This window comes from Staurois parvus, unplaced genomic scaffold, assembly GCF_062004578.1.
Source record: "Staurois parvus isolate SC_StPar_1 unplaced genomic scaffold, SC_StPar_1.0 ptg000437l, whole genome shotgun sequence".
NCBI lineage: Eukaryota > Metazoa > Chordata > Amphibia > Anura > Ranidae > Staurois > Staurois parvus.
In genome coordinates, this window is record NW_028318233.1 from 4729761 (window position 1) to 4745302 (window position 15542).

Sequence of the window (15542 nt, forward strand, 5' to 3'; positions counted from 1 at the left end):
ACTTCACAGAGGACCTCTTTGTCTCTACTCTCTTCCTCCTGTGGGCCCATCTTACAGCTGGCCTCCCCCAGCTCTGACAGATCTGCCTCCATCCCAGGATTCAGTGCAGCAAGCTTTCCCGCCCTCAGCGCGGCTGACTTTCAAGGGTAGCAGGGCTCCGCCCTGCCATCAGGTCCCAGCACGCTGGCTTCCCCTCACGGCCGTTGTGCTGAAGCGGCCGTGGCGTGGGCAAAATCGAGGCCTTCCGTCCATACTTATGATGGCGGCGGAGCCTCTTCCTGTCCAAGCTCCGGAAGTGACGCTTGTGGGTCCCGCCGGCCGGAAATGACAATCCCCGGCCATGACATCATCCGCCCGCGCCTCCTTGCCGGGATGTCAGCGTGAAGCGGAGCAAGGTAGGCTGTTCCTTACCTCACAGGGTAGCAGGCCCTCCCGGTAAGCCAGTGGAGCGGGCTCTCACCCCTGGAGAGCCCCGCTGGACCAAAAAGGAAGGTGCAGTCACCCCAAACCCCTGGAGGAAAGGTGGGTTTTGCAGGGAACACTGGAGAGGCCGCCCCCCAAGGCCCCTGCCTTGATAAAACTAGGGAGGGTAGCCCCATCCAGGTGGCCTCTGTACCCTGCCAGAAGACCATAAACAAAAAAAAACAAAAAAAAAAAAACAACACAGGAGCAGTTCTTCCTGGCCCGAAAGGAAACACTAGTACTGAGGGTCCCCCAGGGAGAGAGGCTACTTATAGGAAAAGAAGGTGGAACCTGGGAGGATCTCTCATGTTAAGCTGTCCTGGAAGATGACTAGGGAAAATGATATAACGGATTAACTGAGGAGACCACTCTCCTGAATAGGTCGGATAAATTTTGTAAAAATAATAATGGTCCCAAAAATCCTATATAGATTTCATATGCTACCCATACAGCTTCCGGGAACTTACACTATATTGCCAAAAGTATTGGGAACACCCATCCAAATCATTGAATTCAGGTGTTCCAGTCCACCTCCTTGGCCACAGGTGTATAAAATCAAGCAGCTAGGCATGCAGACTGCTTCCGCAAACATTTGTGAAAGAATAGGTCGCTCTCAGCTCAGTGAATTCAAGTGTGATAGGTTGCCACCTTTGCAATAAGTCCATCTGTGAAATTTCCTTGCTACTAAATATTCCACGGTCAACTGTCAGTGGTGTAACAAAAAGTAGAAGCAACTCGAAACAACAACTCAGCCACGAATTGGTAGGGCAAGTAATATGACAAAGCAGGGTCAGCACATGCTGAAGCGCACAGTGCACAGAAGTCGCCAACTGTCTGCAGTGTCAATAGCTAAACTACGAACTACGTGTGGCCTTCAGATTAGCACAACAGTGCGTAGAGAGTTTCATTGAATGGGTTTCCATGGCCAAGCAGCTGCATCCAAGCCTTACATCACCAAGTGGGTTAATATAGAAAACACATTAAGTAACACATTGAGATCTGATGTGTTTTCAACATAACTAGATAGGATTGTTTGGTTGCCACATCAGCCTCCTAAGTTGGCTGAAAGCAAGGGCACTTATACATGAAATGTAATTAAGGTTTGGGAGCAATTCACAAACAAATGGGATGGGAATTTAATTCAATGTTAACCACTTGCCGCCCAGCCACCGCATATAAACAGTTGCAGGGCGGCACTGGTAGGCAAAACCATGTTTTAAAACGTGGTTCTGCAAAACAGGTAGGGGGCACACGTGAGGTGCGCGCCCGCCCTGCCTGTCCCGCGGGTGTCAGCAGCGGGTCTCCGCCGCCGTAACCGGCCGTTTGCCCTTGATGAGCGGTGATCACTGACAGAGCAGGGCTGCATTGTTTACACACAGCCCTGCTCTGTGACAGTTCCCCGACAAGCTGAAGAGGGAGAGAAGAGTTTCTCTCCCTGGATCAGCTCCCCCCCCCCGTCCAGTACACCCCCCCCCCGCCCCCCAGTAAACACTAAATATGTTAACCCCTTCCTCCCCAGTGACATTAGTACAGTGTCAGTGGGGTTTTTTTTCACTGATCACTGTATTGGTGTCACTGGGGATGTCAGTGACCCCAAGTCAGTTCCCCCCAGTGTCAAAATGTCCGCCGCAGTCCCGCAGTCCCACCATAAGTCGCTGATCGCCGCCATATGTCGCTGATTGCCGCCATAATTCGCTGATCGCCACCATTATTAGTATAGAAAAAATTAAAAATCCCAGTATCTTTCCTGCCTTCTGTAAACGCTAAAACTTTCACGTAAACCAATTAATTTACATGTATTGGGTTTTTTTTTTTAGCAAAGACGTCACAGAATGCATTTTGGCAGAAATTTATGACTAAATTTGATTTTTGCATTTTTTTTTACTGGACATGTTTTATAGCAAAAAGTCCAAAATATTGTTTTTTTTTCCTCAAAATTGTCAGCCTTTTTTTTATAGCGCAAAAAATAAAAACCGCACAGGCGATCAAATACCACCAAAAGAAAGCTCAATTTGTGGGGAAAAAAAGAATGTAAATTTCATTTATGTACCGTATTGCATGACCGCGCAATTGTCCGTTAAACTAGCACAGCGCTGTATAGCAGAAAAATGCCATAAATTGCAGTATTTATACCATAGTTTGTAGACGCTATAACTTCCACACAAAGCAATCAATATACACTTATTGGGTTTTTGTTTACCAAAAACATGTAGCAGAATACATTTTGGCCTAAATTTATAACCAACTTTGAATTTACTATATATTTTTTATAGCTGAAAGTAAAAAATATTGTTTTTCTTCAAAATATTTGGCTTTTTTTGTTTATGGCGTGAAAAATAAAAAGCGCACAGGTGATCAAATTACACCGAAAGAAAGCTCTATTTGTGTGAAAAAAAGGACGTAAATTTCGTTTGGGTGCAGCATTGCATGACCGCGCAATTATCAGTTGAATTAGTGCAGCGCCAAGTAGCAAAAAGAGGCCTGGTCATTAAGGGGGGTAAATCCTCTGGAGCTCAAGTGGTTAATAACGTTGGTGGGAACATATTTCTTTCCACTTGGGATGGAAAATATTTTCGTTAAATGGATAAGGAAAGGGAATACACAGTTAAAAGACATAATAAAAAAAAAGGAGGAGAAATATGTTCCTCTCAGGGGCTAAAAAACAAAAAGGTGTTCCTTATGTTAGATGAGCGGCAATATTTTCAATTACGACACTTTGTTGCAATACTCCAAAAGCCATTAAGGACAATGGAGAATTTAAATGCATTTGAATAACTGTTTAGTGCAAGTAAGATATGGACACATGGTACTTCCTATATTTATAAAATCCTTACTGCAATAGCAGGATTTACTTTCCCCTATATGGGAAAAATGGGAAAGGAAACTCGGAATATCATTCAACGAGCAACAAAAAAAAAGAAAAATTTATAGATTAACACATGGGGCTATAGAAATGAAGGTGGTGGAAATGGATAAAGGTTTAACTAGGTGGTACAATACACCGAGTGTGGCACCCATGCCAAATGTAGAGAAATCACCTATGTAGTGAAGTGGATATGGGATTAAGGGTACAATAGCACATATATGGGGAGAATGCCCTAAAATACAGGTGTACTGGGAAGAAATAATTCACCAAGCACAAGAGATTTTGGGGATGTGCCTGGCTACATTCTTTCCAAGTTCATTCTTTGTGAATATCCATGCAAATTCTTTAGCCACATTGCTATAATATCGATCACTCCACTTTGCACAACGCAACATCCAAAGCAACAGAATGTTTTAGGATAGTGCAGTCTATCAGTAAGCTTTTACAACTTTAAAGTACTCCACTAAAATGAGCGGCATAAGCGAATGTTATAAGGCAAGAAAATAAAAAGATAAGCAATTGCCAGAGAATCTATTGCAAGAAAAAAAAATAAAAATATCTCAGTGACAACTGAAATCTGTTTACTTCTGTGTACTCTTCTGAGTTTGATATTGCAGATAACAGTATTTTTTTTTTTTAAACAAGGTACTTACTCTAGAAATAGTACACGCAAATTAGAGAAAACAACCTAAAGTTTCATTTACAAAAGGGAAGTGGACCCCTTTCAAAATCAACAGGTATATAAACGCTGCCCCGATCCACCTAAAAAGAGAGCAACCTCGTCAGGGCAAAAATGCCAATCAATTCTTCCTACAAAATCAGCGGGGGTCTGCAAAAAAAAAAAAAAATGAATCTCTTGATGCATAGACATGTGAATGTCTCTCTATCCAAAAGGAATTATGTGACAATCATTTTAAGTCAGTGGCCAGAGTTGGAGAACAATATTACGGCTCAACTCAATTTTAGGAACCCAAAAGGGGTTTAAAACAGAAAAACATATCTGGCTGCAATACTCATCTCCTCTCCAGCGCTGTCCCTCACAGTAATCCCTTCCACCACCAGATTTCCACAGTCTTCTGGTTTGACCGACGCCAGGATATGCAGAGAGGGTGCAGGGCGTCATTTATCTGCCCCCTACAGCATCCTGAACTCACATACAATGCTGCAATGAGAGCATAGTGAACGTCATCACTGAGGACTGCCCATGGCTGAAGAAAAAATCCAATGAGGAAAAGAACCATGCACATAAAGTGGTCAAGCTGAATATCTCTGGAAATGGAAAAAAAAAATTCCTCTTCTATTGTACTGCAGAAGGCTGTCATCTGGCCCTACCAGCCACTATGAGCTAGCTTCAGAGTCTGACAGATTAGCACAATAAAACTACCAACCATTCCTGACTCTCAGGGAATCAGAGCATCAATTACACAATAAAACCCTCACTTTTGGGAAAGTTAAACACTAAATTGTCACAAAATATTAATTTTTAATTACAAACAGTATGTATATATTAGAATAAAAGGCATAAAAGTGAGTGCTATGGGTGAGCTGCTGTAACACCGAAAGGCACCAATAACCTCCTGAGACAAAATAATAAAATAAGGTGCAGCGCTAAAAGGATGTAAATCTCAATATAATAAAGTGCAATACAATGATGGGAAACTATCTTAATATCATATAAAGTGCAAGTAGTGCTTAATTCAAGTGACAATTCAATCAGCAAGGCAACTGCATAAAGTGACTACAGTGTAAATGCACAGCCATCAAAATGCAAATAGTGCCTATAAGGTGATAAAGTCCATATATCAATCACTGAATAAACATGAAGCTTCAAATATAAGTGATCCTTAGTGAGTCTTCTGGTGATAAATAGCAGAATTACGCACTCACCAGATGCGTAATACCATCACGCATTTGAGAATAATTATATCTCAGTGGGTCAGCTGGATCATCATATGGACACTTCTAACCTGGTATGGACTCCCCTCTGGGCCATCAATGGGATGCAGTACCTTTCACCGCTTCCTGCAGTATGCTCTGTGGGTGGTGAGGCTCATCAAGAGCCCCAAGAAAGAATGCCAGAATAGTGTGGCAAAAGGGTTAACAAACCTGAAAAAAAGACGGCTATAAAAGGAGCAGGTATTTACAATTTAAGTAAGGTTGAATTGTCACCTGAGGAACTTAATCTGTTAGACAAAGGTTTTAAATTTGCCCCCAAAAACGGCCCTTAATAAATTTCAAACCTATATTGATGTACGCAGATTTGTTAGACAAGTATCTCTCAAGAAATATTTTCTAAGTTACCCCATTACACATAAAGCCCCATTATGTGGAACCATCAATTCGAATCTCAGAAATGCATCCTTATTCAACCCTCCTACACAGTCGCAGGCTTATATTAATGCCTTTAGGGACACAGTATTTAAGGATCTTAATGACATTAAAATTAAACATGTCAGGGATCAGAATGCTTCTAAAAAAGCTATGAACTCTCTTTTGGAGAGAAAAGACCTTGTAGTCCCGTCCGGCTGATAAAGGTGGGGGGGTGGTTGTCCTATCAAAAATGGACTACATCAAAGAGGTAAATAATATCCTCAGTGATAAAGATACATATCACTTATTGAAAAAGAACCCCTTGAGACCTTTTAAAAGATCACTTAAAACAATTATCCATAAAGGCTATGAAAATAGGATTATAAACAAAAAAGAAACGGGATTTCTTGTGCCCCTCTGCCCCCAGACTGCTTGTGGTATACATATTGCCAAAAATACACAAAAATCCCAATAATCCACTGGGTAGACCAATTATTAGTGGGATTGGATCATTATGTTCAAGGGCAGGTGAATATATAGATCATTTTCTGCAACCACTAGTAACCAAAACGCCGGCATACTTACGTGATACCAAACAAGTATTGCAGGACATTAGAGCTGTAGTAACAGAACCCACGACATTTTTGGTTACCGCAGATGTTACATCACTCTATACAAATATAAATCATTTGGAAGGCATGGAGGCAGTACAATTTTACTTGAATGATTTTAAAGATATGACTTGGTTACAAAAAGATTTTATACTTGAACTTTTAGAATTTGCGATGACAAAGAACTATTTCTTGTTCGATAATCAATTTTATTTACAAACCAAGGGAGTTGCCATGGGAGCAAAATTTGCTCCCAGCCTGGCCAATCTTTTTATGGCCAGGTGGCAGGAAGATGTTATATATGCCAGGGAATGGCCGGAGCTCTCATTTTATGAACGCTATATAGATGATATTTAAATCTGGAATGGTGAAGAGCAGGCGTTAATTTTTTCGGCATTTTAACATCAAACTTACCTTTGAGTATAGTGTACATAGTATACACTTTTTGGATTTAACTTTATTGAATCAAGGGGGTAAGATTGTAACTGAATCCTTTTTTAAACAAACAGATAGGAACAGTTATATCCCCCTTGATAGTTGCCATCACCCAGCATGGCTAACAAATATTCCAAAAGGACAGTTCCTCAAGATTCGAAGAAACTGTACTAGTGTTGAAACGTACAACTCCCAGGCAGCGATTCTAAAAAACATTCTTGGAGAAAGGTTACGCTGAATCTATGTTAAATTGCACTTTAGAAACAGTGGCCAATATTGATAGAGATGAAATATTGAATAATGTGAACAAAGGATGCCCAAAGTATGCCCGTTCATCACTGTTTTTTCCATCCAACACAAAGCAGTTGCAAAAATCATTAATAATAATTGGGAGATCCTTAAAGCAGATCCTATCTTAGTGGGTTTCCTACCTGATAAACCCGAGATCACTTTCAGGAAGGCTATGCCCCTAAGGAATAGGATAGCCCCAAATGTGATTAACCTCCCAATAAGTGCAACTTTCTTTGCTGAGATGAAAGGGTTTTTCCCCTGTAACAAGTGTGTAATCTGCCTCTGTAATAACATGAGGAAAAGGAAAATGGATAATTTTATTTCTACAACTACAGGGAAGGTATATATAATAGACAATTTTATTTCATGTAATAGTAAATAACAATATATTGGTCGAACTACAAGAAGGCTGAGAGACCGCTTAAGGGAACATGTGAATAACATGAAAAAGGGCTATAAAGATCATTCCATTTCTAAACACTATCATCTATGCCACTACAGAGACCCTTCCTCATTAAAATTTACAGGCATTGATGTCATAAAAACACATTGGAGAGGAATGAATAAAAGAAGAAGGGCAGTTTCCCAGCTAGTGGATATTTGAACTGGATACTTTATATCCCAAAGGGCTCAATGTTGAGTTTGATATTAATTGTTTTATAGACAACAGTTAATTTTATATATTTTCAGATTTTATCAGGAATATTTCTATCTTTTATTTCCACTAACACTCCCTTTCTTTGTCATCGCAATTTTATTAGTTTTTACAGTATCTTATTCTTAATTTTCATAGCTATTCTATTTTTAACTATGCATCATTTTATTAGATTAAAAATTTTTAGTTTTTACTATATGTCTAATATTTTTTAATTCTCTTATATGGCATAATTGGGTTGTGCTCCCTTTACATATTTTATAGGTATAGGGATTTTATTATGTGAATACAGTTACTTATGCTGCATAACTCTTAAGCTGAGTTACCAGCACAGATCTGGTCCTAAATTATATTCAATTTTAATTTTGTATTTACTGACCATATTTTATTTTATATTATTTTATTATATCTTATATATATATCGTGTACCTATACATATTGTAATATATGTTATGTTATATATATGATGCCTACCTATTTTGGGGATTAATATTGATCACCATCATAGTTGATTTCTTTTATTTGAGCATTATGGCTCTATGGATACATTGATGTTCCTATTGCAAATTATGGCAATATCTATGCATAATTTTAGCAACCTAAGTTTAATGGGTCTGACTAATATGCATATATGGTACGAGTACTGCACATGCGCAGATGTATTAAATCGATGGGAGGACGCATGACCTAATAACATATATTCATATCACTATTTAAACACCAGTTGTTCGCAATATATTGCTTTGATTAGGAATAACGAATATAATGTTTTGGCTTTCTTTCCCTGGTGATCGTAGTGTAATGCGCATAGGAAGGCATCGAGTGAATGTCCCCTGGATGCGTGCGCATCCTGTATCAGTGTAGTATGATTTTAAGTCTACAATAAAATGGCACCGATGTACATTGCACGTGCAGGGTAGCCGATAGCATGGTGAGGGTCGTACAGTGCATGCGAGAAATAGCCGGCAAAATGGCGGACGCAATGCACATGCGCCGATAGCATGGCGCGGGTCGTACCGCACATGCGAGAAATAGCTGGCAAAATGGCGGACGCGATGCACACAAGCGCCATTTTTCGCCATTGTTTGCTATAAATAGAACACGCTGGACGTCAGATGCTTGCATGCGCACCCCCTATGAGTATGTGCTAGAGCATGAAATGCGTGAGGAGCTGCAACGTCCTGACGTCACACCTGCCGAGGCCCCTGCTGGTCCGGCGGAAATCTTTACCTTCATCTTATGGTCAGTCTGTGATTTACCTTTCCGTTTGTCATTTACCTGTGAATGGATCAATAAAACCTTTTTGAAGCAGTATCACACTATTCTGGCATCCTTTCTTGGGGCTCTTGATGAGCCTCACCACCAACAGAGCGTACTGCAGGAAGAGGTGAAAAGTACTGCATCCCATTGATGGCCCAGAGGGGAGTCCATACCAGGGTAGAGGTGTCCATAGGATGATCCAGCTGACCCACTGAGATATAATTATTCTCAAATGTGTGATGGCATTAACCATCTGGTGATTGCGTAATTCAGCTATTTATTTATCACCGGAAAACTCACTAAGGATCACTTATATTTGAAGCTTCATGTTTATTCAGCGATTGATATATGGACTTTATCACCTTATAGGCACTATTTGCACTTTGATGGATGTGCATTTACACTGTAGTCACTTTATGCATTTGCCTTGCTGATTGAATTGTCACTTGAATTGAGCACTACTTGCACTTTATATAATATTAAGATCGTTTCCCATCATTGTATTGCACTTTATTACATTGAGATTTACATCATTTTAGCACTGCACCTTATTATATTAGTATGTATATATTACAAGAAGGGACTGTGAGCCACAGCCCTTCTATATATTATTATTACACAGGATTTATATAGCACCAACAGTTTGCTCAGCGCTTTACAATATAGCGGGAGACAATACAGTTCAATACAAGAGGGATAGGAGGGCCCTGCTCCTTGGAGCTTACAATCTAGGAGGGAGGGGCTAGTGGTACAAAAAGGTAGTAACTGTGGGGGATGGACTGGTTGGAAGAGCAGAAGATTCCATTATTAGCTGAGGGCAGGATAGGCTTCCCTGAAGAGAGAGGTTTTCAGTGATCGCCTAAAAGTGAGCAGAGTAGGCAATAGTCTGATAAATTGGGGTAGAGAGTTCCAGAGGATGGGGAAAGCTCTGGAGAAGTCCTGGAGACGAGCATGGGAGGAGGAGACAAGGGAGCTAGAGATTAGGAGGTCTTGCGAGGAGCGGAGAGTACAGTTTGGGTGATATTTAGAGACAAGATCAATGATGTAATTTGGGGCAGAGTTATAAATGGCTTTATACGTTATATGTTAATGTTTTGAATTTTATCTGTTGGGCAACGGGAAGCCTGTGGAGGAATTGGCAGAGAGGGGTGGCAGATACAGAACGGTTAGTAAGGTGGATGAGTCTGGCAGCAGCATTCAAGATAGACTGAAGAAGGGATAGCGTGCGATGAGGTAGGCCAACGAGGAGGGAGTTACAATAGTCAAGGCGAGATATAACAAGGGAGTGGATAAGTTGCTTAGTGGTTTCCAAGGTTAGGAACGGCGTATCTTGGAGATGTTGCGGAGGTGAGTGATTGGATTTGGGACTGAAAGGACAGATGGGAGTCTAGGATTACACCTAGTACCCTGGCATGAGGGGAGGGACTGATGATTGTGTTATTGATTTTGATGGAGAAGTCAGGGGAGGGGGCACGGGCTGGAGGAAATAGTATGAGCTCAGTTTTGGAAAGATTGAGTTTGAGGAAGTGGAGTGACATCCATGCTGATATGTCACTTAGTAGGTTAGTAATGCGAGAGGAGACTGAAGGGGTGAGGTGAGGGGTAGAAAGATAGATTTGTGTGTCATCAGCATAGAGATGGTACTTAAAGTCATGGGAGTCTATCAAGTGACCAAGGGAGGAGGTGTAGATGGAGAAGAGAAGGGGTCCAAGGACAGAACCTTGAGGGACCCCTATAGAAAGAGGGAGTGAAGAGGAGGAGGCAGCGTTATAGGTAATGCTGAAGGAGCGCTGCGATAAGTAGGAGGAGAACCAAGAAAGAGCAGAGTCTCTGAGGCCAAGATAGTGGAGTTTTTTGAGGAGGAGGGGATGGTCAAGTAGTAAGAGTACGGAATAGTGGCCATTGGTTTTAGCAGTTAGTAGATCATTAGTGAGTTTTAGTAGGGCAGTTTCAGTGGAGTGTAGCGAGCGAAAGCTAGACTGTAAAGGGTCAAGAAGGTTGTTGTCAGTCAGGTAGGAGATCAGGCGATTGTAGACTAAGCGTTCTAGGAATTTAGAGGTAAATGGCATCAGGGAGATGGGTCTTAAGTTGTTCAGGTTGGTGGGGTCCAGGGAGGGCTTTTTAAGTATGGGAGTAATGTGTGCATGCTTTAGAGGGGAGGGTCATAGCAAGGGTCATCAAGTGACAGCTGTCTTGGAACAATTTTCACAGTAATGCCCAGGAAAAGAAGTGATGGGAAAATCTTTCAGGAAGGTGGATCAGAGGTGTGGAAATTTTTGAAAAAACTACTTGTCCAAGGGACTAAATCAGTGTCCAATTCTACTTGTCCCTCATGACAATGAGTTTTAGGGCCCCAAAAAGCAATAAATGACGCATTTTTGTTAAGATATAAAAGATGAGGTTGCACCGAGTAAATAGATCGCAAACATGCCAAACCTTAAATTTGTGTGCCCTCGTGAAATGGCGACAAACTTCCACACCCTATATTTTCTATAGGCAATGCATTTAAAGCCCCTTATAGATCATCAGTTTAGTGTTACGGAGGATGTCTGCCCTGTACTCCACTGGATGTAATGCAATGCAGATCGCACAGCATTACATTCTTTCCCAGACGATGGCTGGGAAATCTGTCAATGGCAGTGCCGCTGATAAGGGGGTACTACCGGGCCTCCTGTAGGCAGCAGCTTCAGGCTTCATGTAGGATGTGTACAGTCAATGCATACATACAGTTCCCGTGTTTTCTTTTTCGGGCACCTGCGGACTTACACTATCCTTGGCCAGTCCACATTTGAGGAGATGAAGTCCCGGCTCTCTCAGTCCCTGCTGTTGGCTGGCAAAGTGATTCAGCTTACCTACGTTGCCCTGCACACTGCCTGCCTCCTTCAGCAAGTAAGTGCTGAGGGAATGGCTGGAACCTGTGCAGGCAGCAGAGTCCATGTGTGATGTCCCTCTACTCAGCTCAGCAGCCAGCACTGCAAAAAGAGGGATCCCAGCAGCAGCAGAAGTCACAGGAAAGGTACAGTATTGACATGACAGCACATACACACCTTTCCCCATGCCCTGACCGTTGCCTAGGCTATGTTCAATTATACAGCAGGGAGCATCCAAATGTGATCATTATTATCATCACGATGATAGTCACACAGTACAGGTTCTTTGAGGAACAGCACCTGCACTGTGCGATTATCATGGTAATGATGATGATCATTGAGCCCTGGTTTACACCAGTACAATTTGCAACTTGACAGTTCCAAATCGCATGACAAGTTGCACCTCATTGCTGGCAATAGAACCATTCAAAATTGCTGCGACGCATGTCACAACTTTGAAAAAGGTTCCTACAAAACTTTTTTCCGATTTCATTGCAGCTTGCATTGACTTCTGTTAAATGGAGTCGCAAGCCGCAGTAAAATCGTAGTTAAAAATCTCTCTGATCTGCGCCTTGGAAATTGTGCTGAAGTAGCGCAGTATAAAAGCCGCACTGGTGTGAGCCAGGACTGAAGGAAGGACAGTCAGATGCATCCCTAAGCCAGCCAGAGATGTTGAGGGATTTGAGTGATTATCTTTCTGGTAACCCGTGGTTGTAGGAAAGAAAATTACATCATGTAAGGCCTGCCTATAACAGGCTGGGGGGAAAAAAACAAAAAAAACTATCCCATAAAGACAAAGCTGCATTTTTTTTTCAGGTGGGTAGGTAGGGTCAGGGGGTTGGGGTCAGGGTTTTGGGGGCCCCGTCAGGTAGGCTGTACGGGACCCTATGATTTCTAATAGCAGTCCTGGTCAACGGGGATGCGGAAGTGATTGGGATGCAGATTGGTACAATGTATCAGTATCAACACGTTGCACTGCTAATTTTTTTTTTTTCTTTTTAAAAGTTGAAGGGGGCAGTTTTTTCCCCTCCAGTGACAACACAGGCGCAGGGGGGGTGGGGTGTTTCCCTTCCAGTGACAGCACAGTCGCTGGGGGGGGGGGGGGGGGGGGGATTCCCCTTTCAGTGACAGCACAGGCGCGGGGGGGTTTCCCCTTCCAGTGACAGCACAGGCGCGGGGGGGGGGGGGGGTTGGGGTTTCCTTCCAGTGACACCACAGGCGCAGGGTAGTTTTTTCCCTTCCAGCGACACCACAGGCGCAGGGGCATTTTTTTCCCTTCCAGCGACACCACAGGCGCAGGAACGTTTTTTCCCTTCCAGTGACACTACAGGCGCAGGAACGTTTTTTCCCTTCCAGTGTCACTACAGGCGCAGGAACGTTTTTTCCCTTCCAGTGACACCACAGGCGCAGGCGCGCTTTTTTCCCTTCCAGTGACATCACAGGAGCAGGGGCGCTTTTTTCCCTTCCAGTGACACCAGAGGAGCAGGGGCATTTTTTTCCCTTCCAGTGACACCACAGACACAGGGGGCCCACTTTCCTTCCAGTGACACCACGGACGCAAGGGGCCCACTTTCCTTCCAGTGACACCACGGACGCAAGGGGCCCACTTTCCTTCCAGTGACACCACGGACGCAAGGGGCCCACTTTCCTTCCAGTGACACCACGGACGCAAGGGGCCCACTTTCCTTCCAGTGACACCACGGACGCAAGGGGCCCACTTTCCTTCCAGTGACACCACGGACGCAAGGGGCCCACTTTCCTTCCAGTGACACCACGGACGCAAGGGGCCCACTTTCCTTCCAGTGACACCACGGACGCAAGGGGCCCACTTTCCTTCCAGTGGCACCACGGACGCAAGGGGCCCACTTTCCTTCCAGTGGCACCACGGACGCAAGGGGCCCACTTTCCTTCCAGTGGCACCACGGATGCAAGGGGCCACTTTCCTTCCAGTGACACCACGGACGCAAGGGGCCCACTTTCCTTCTAGTGACACCACAGATGCAATGGGCCTATTTTCCGTCCAGTGACACCACAGACGCAGGGCGCTTTTTCTTTATTGTGGCAACACCAATGCAGGGGTGTTTTTTCCTTTCAGTGACCCCACTGACAGCAGCTTTTCCTTCCAGTAACACCACCGTCAGAGGATTATTTTTTCCTCACACCTATGCTGGAGCATTTCTTTCTAGGTCATGGTTAGCCCCATATTTTAATGTCGGATAATACGTGTACTTCCAAGGGCCACTTCACATACAGTTCAGTGACTGGCATTGTTCTACACCAATCAGTGGTGTACATTGTTTTCCATGTATCCTAGTCACCTGGGAATGCAGCCCAGAGCTGTACCGCAGTGATTTGCTGTATTTTAACACAGGGTACAGGACTGGATCATGTTATCATACAGCAGTGTAGTGCACTGACCTGCTGTACAGTGACATGAATGAAATGTCACTTTGTATACTTCTAATAATTATACGCCCACGACACCCATCACCTTTATTATACGCCCACGACACCCATCACCTTTATTATACGCCCACGACACCCATCACCTTTATTATACGCCCACGACACCCATCACCTTTATTATACGCCCACGACACCCATCACCTTTATTATACGCCCACGACACCCATCACCTTTATTATACGCCCACGACACCCATCACCTTTATTATACGCCCACGACACCCATCACCTTTATTATACGCCCACGACACCCATCACCTTTATTATACGCCTACAACACCTATCACCTATTAGCTTTATTATACTATTACCTGTAAGTAAAGTTATCAAACATTAGTTTAGTTCCACATAGGGCGGCCCCGCCACCCCCCGCACTCCTCCTGGGACGGCCCCACCACCCCCGCACTCCACCACACCCCACCTGGGGTGGCCACCCCTCCCCACACTCCTCCTGGGGTGGCCACCTCACCCCACACTGCTCCTGGGGTGGCCCCCTCACCCCTCCTGGGGTGGCCCCCTCACACCACCACACCCCACCTGGGGTGGCCACCCCTCCCCACACTCCTCCTGGGGTGGCCACCGCACCCCACACTCCTCCTGGGGTGGCCACCCCTCCCCACACTCCTCCTGGGGTGGCCACCTCACCCCACACTGCTCCTGGGGTGGCCCCCTCACCCCTCCTGGGGTGGCCCCCTCACACCACCACACCCCTCCTGGGGTGGCCACCCCTCCCCACACTCCTCCTGGGGTGGCCACCCCTCCCCACACTCCTCCTGGGGTGGCCACCTCACCCCACACTGCTCCTGGGGTGGCCCCCTCACACCACCACACCCCACCTGGGGTGGCCACCCCTCCCAACACTCCTCCTGGGGTGGCCACCCCTCCCCACACTCCTCCTGGGGTGGCCACCGCACCCCACACTCCTCCTGGGGTGGCCACCGCACCCCACACTCCTCCTGGGGTGGCCACCCCTCCCCACACTCCTCCTGGGGTGATCACCTCACCCCACCCCACCGTTGAAATGCCGGAGGATCACTATGTCGTCCCACTTTGCCAAATGAGAAGTCAGCAGCAGAATTCCTTTCCCAAGCATGGTCTCCTGTAAGCACCAAGCTTCCCATTCACTAGAAAATACACTCCGCGCTCCATTCATTTCTATCAGCAGCCCAGTAACTGGGAGCTGTGGCGGTAGAAGAGCAGGAAGTCCCCAGATAAGTCATACACTTACCGGCTTCATGGTGTATCCTCCGTACAGCTCCGCTCCACACGTGTAGACAACAGGAAGTGAACACAGACAGTCCAAGCGCCGGCTAGAAC

General features: G+C 44.6%; 1 protein-coding gene across 1 annotated transcript in view; it reads right to left on the bottom strand.

Annotated features, from left to right (window-relative positions):
- Window positions 1-15542, bottom strand: part of NOC3L (NOC3 like DNA replication regulator) — a 123969-nt gene extending 108427 nt beyond the window's left edge. Inside the window, exon 1 of the mRNA XM_089687780.1 lies at window positions 15454-15542. Within this exon, the coding sequence (XP_089543906.1) occupies window positions 15454-15462 (9 nt within the window). The 5' untranslated portion in view covers window positions 15463-15542. The remainder of the gene's footprint in view (window positions 1-15453) is intronic.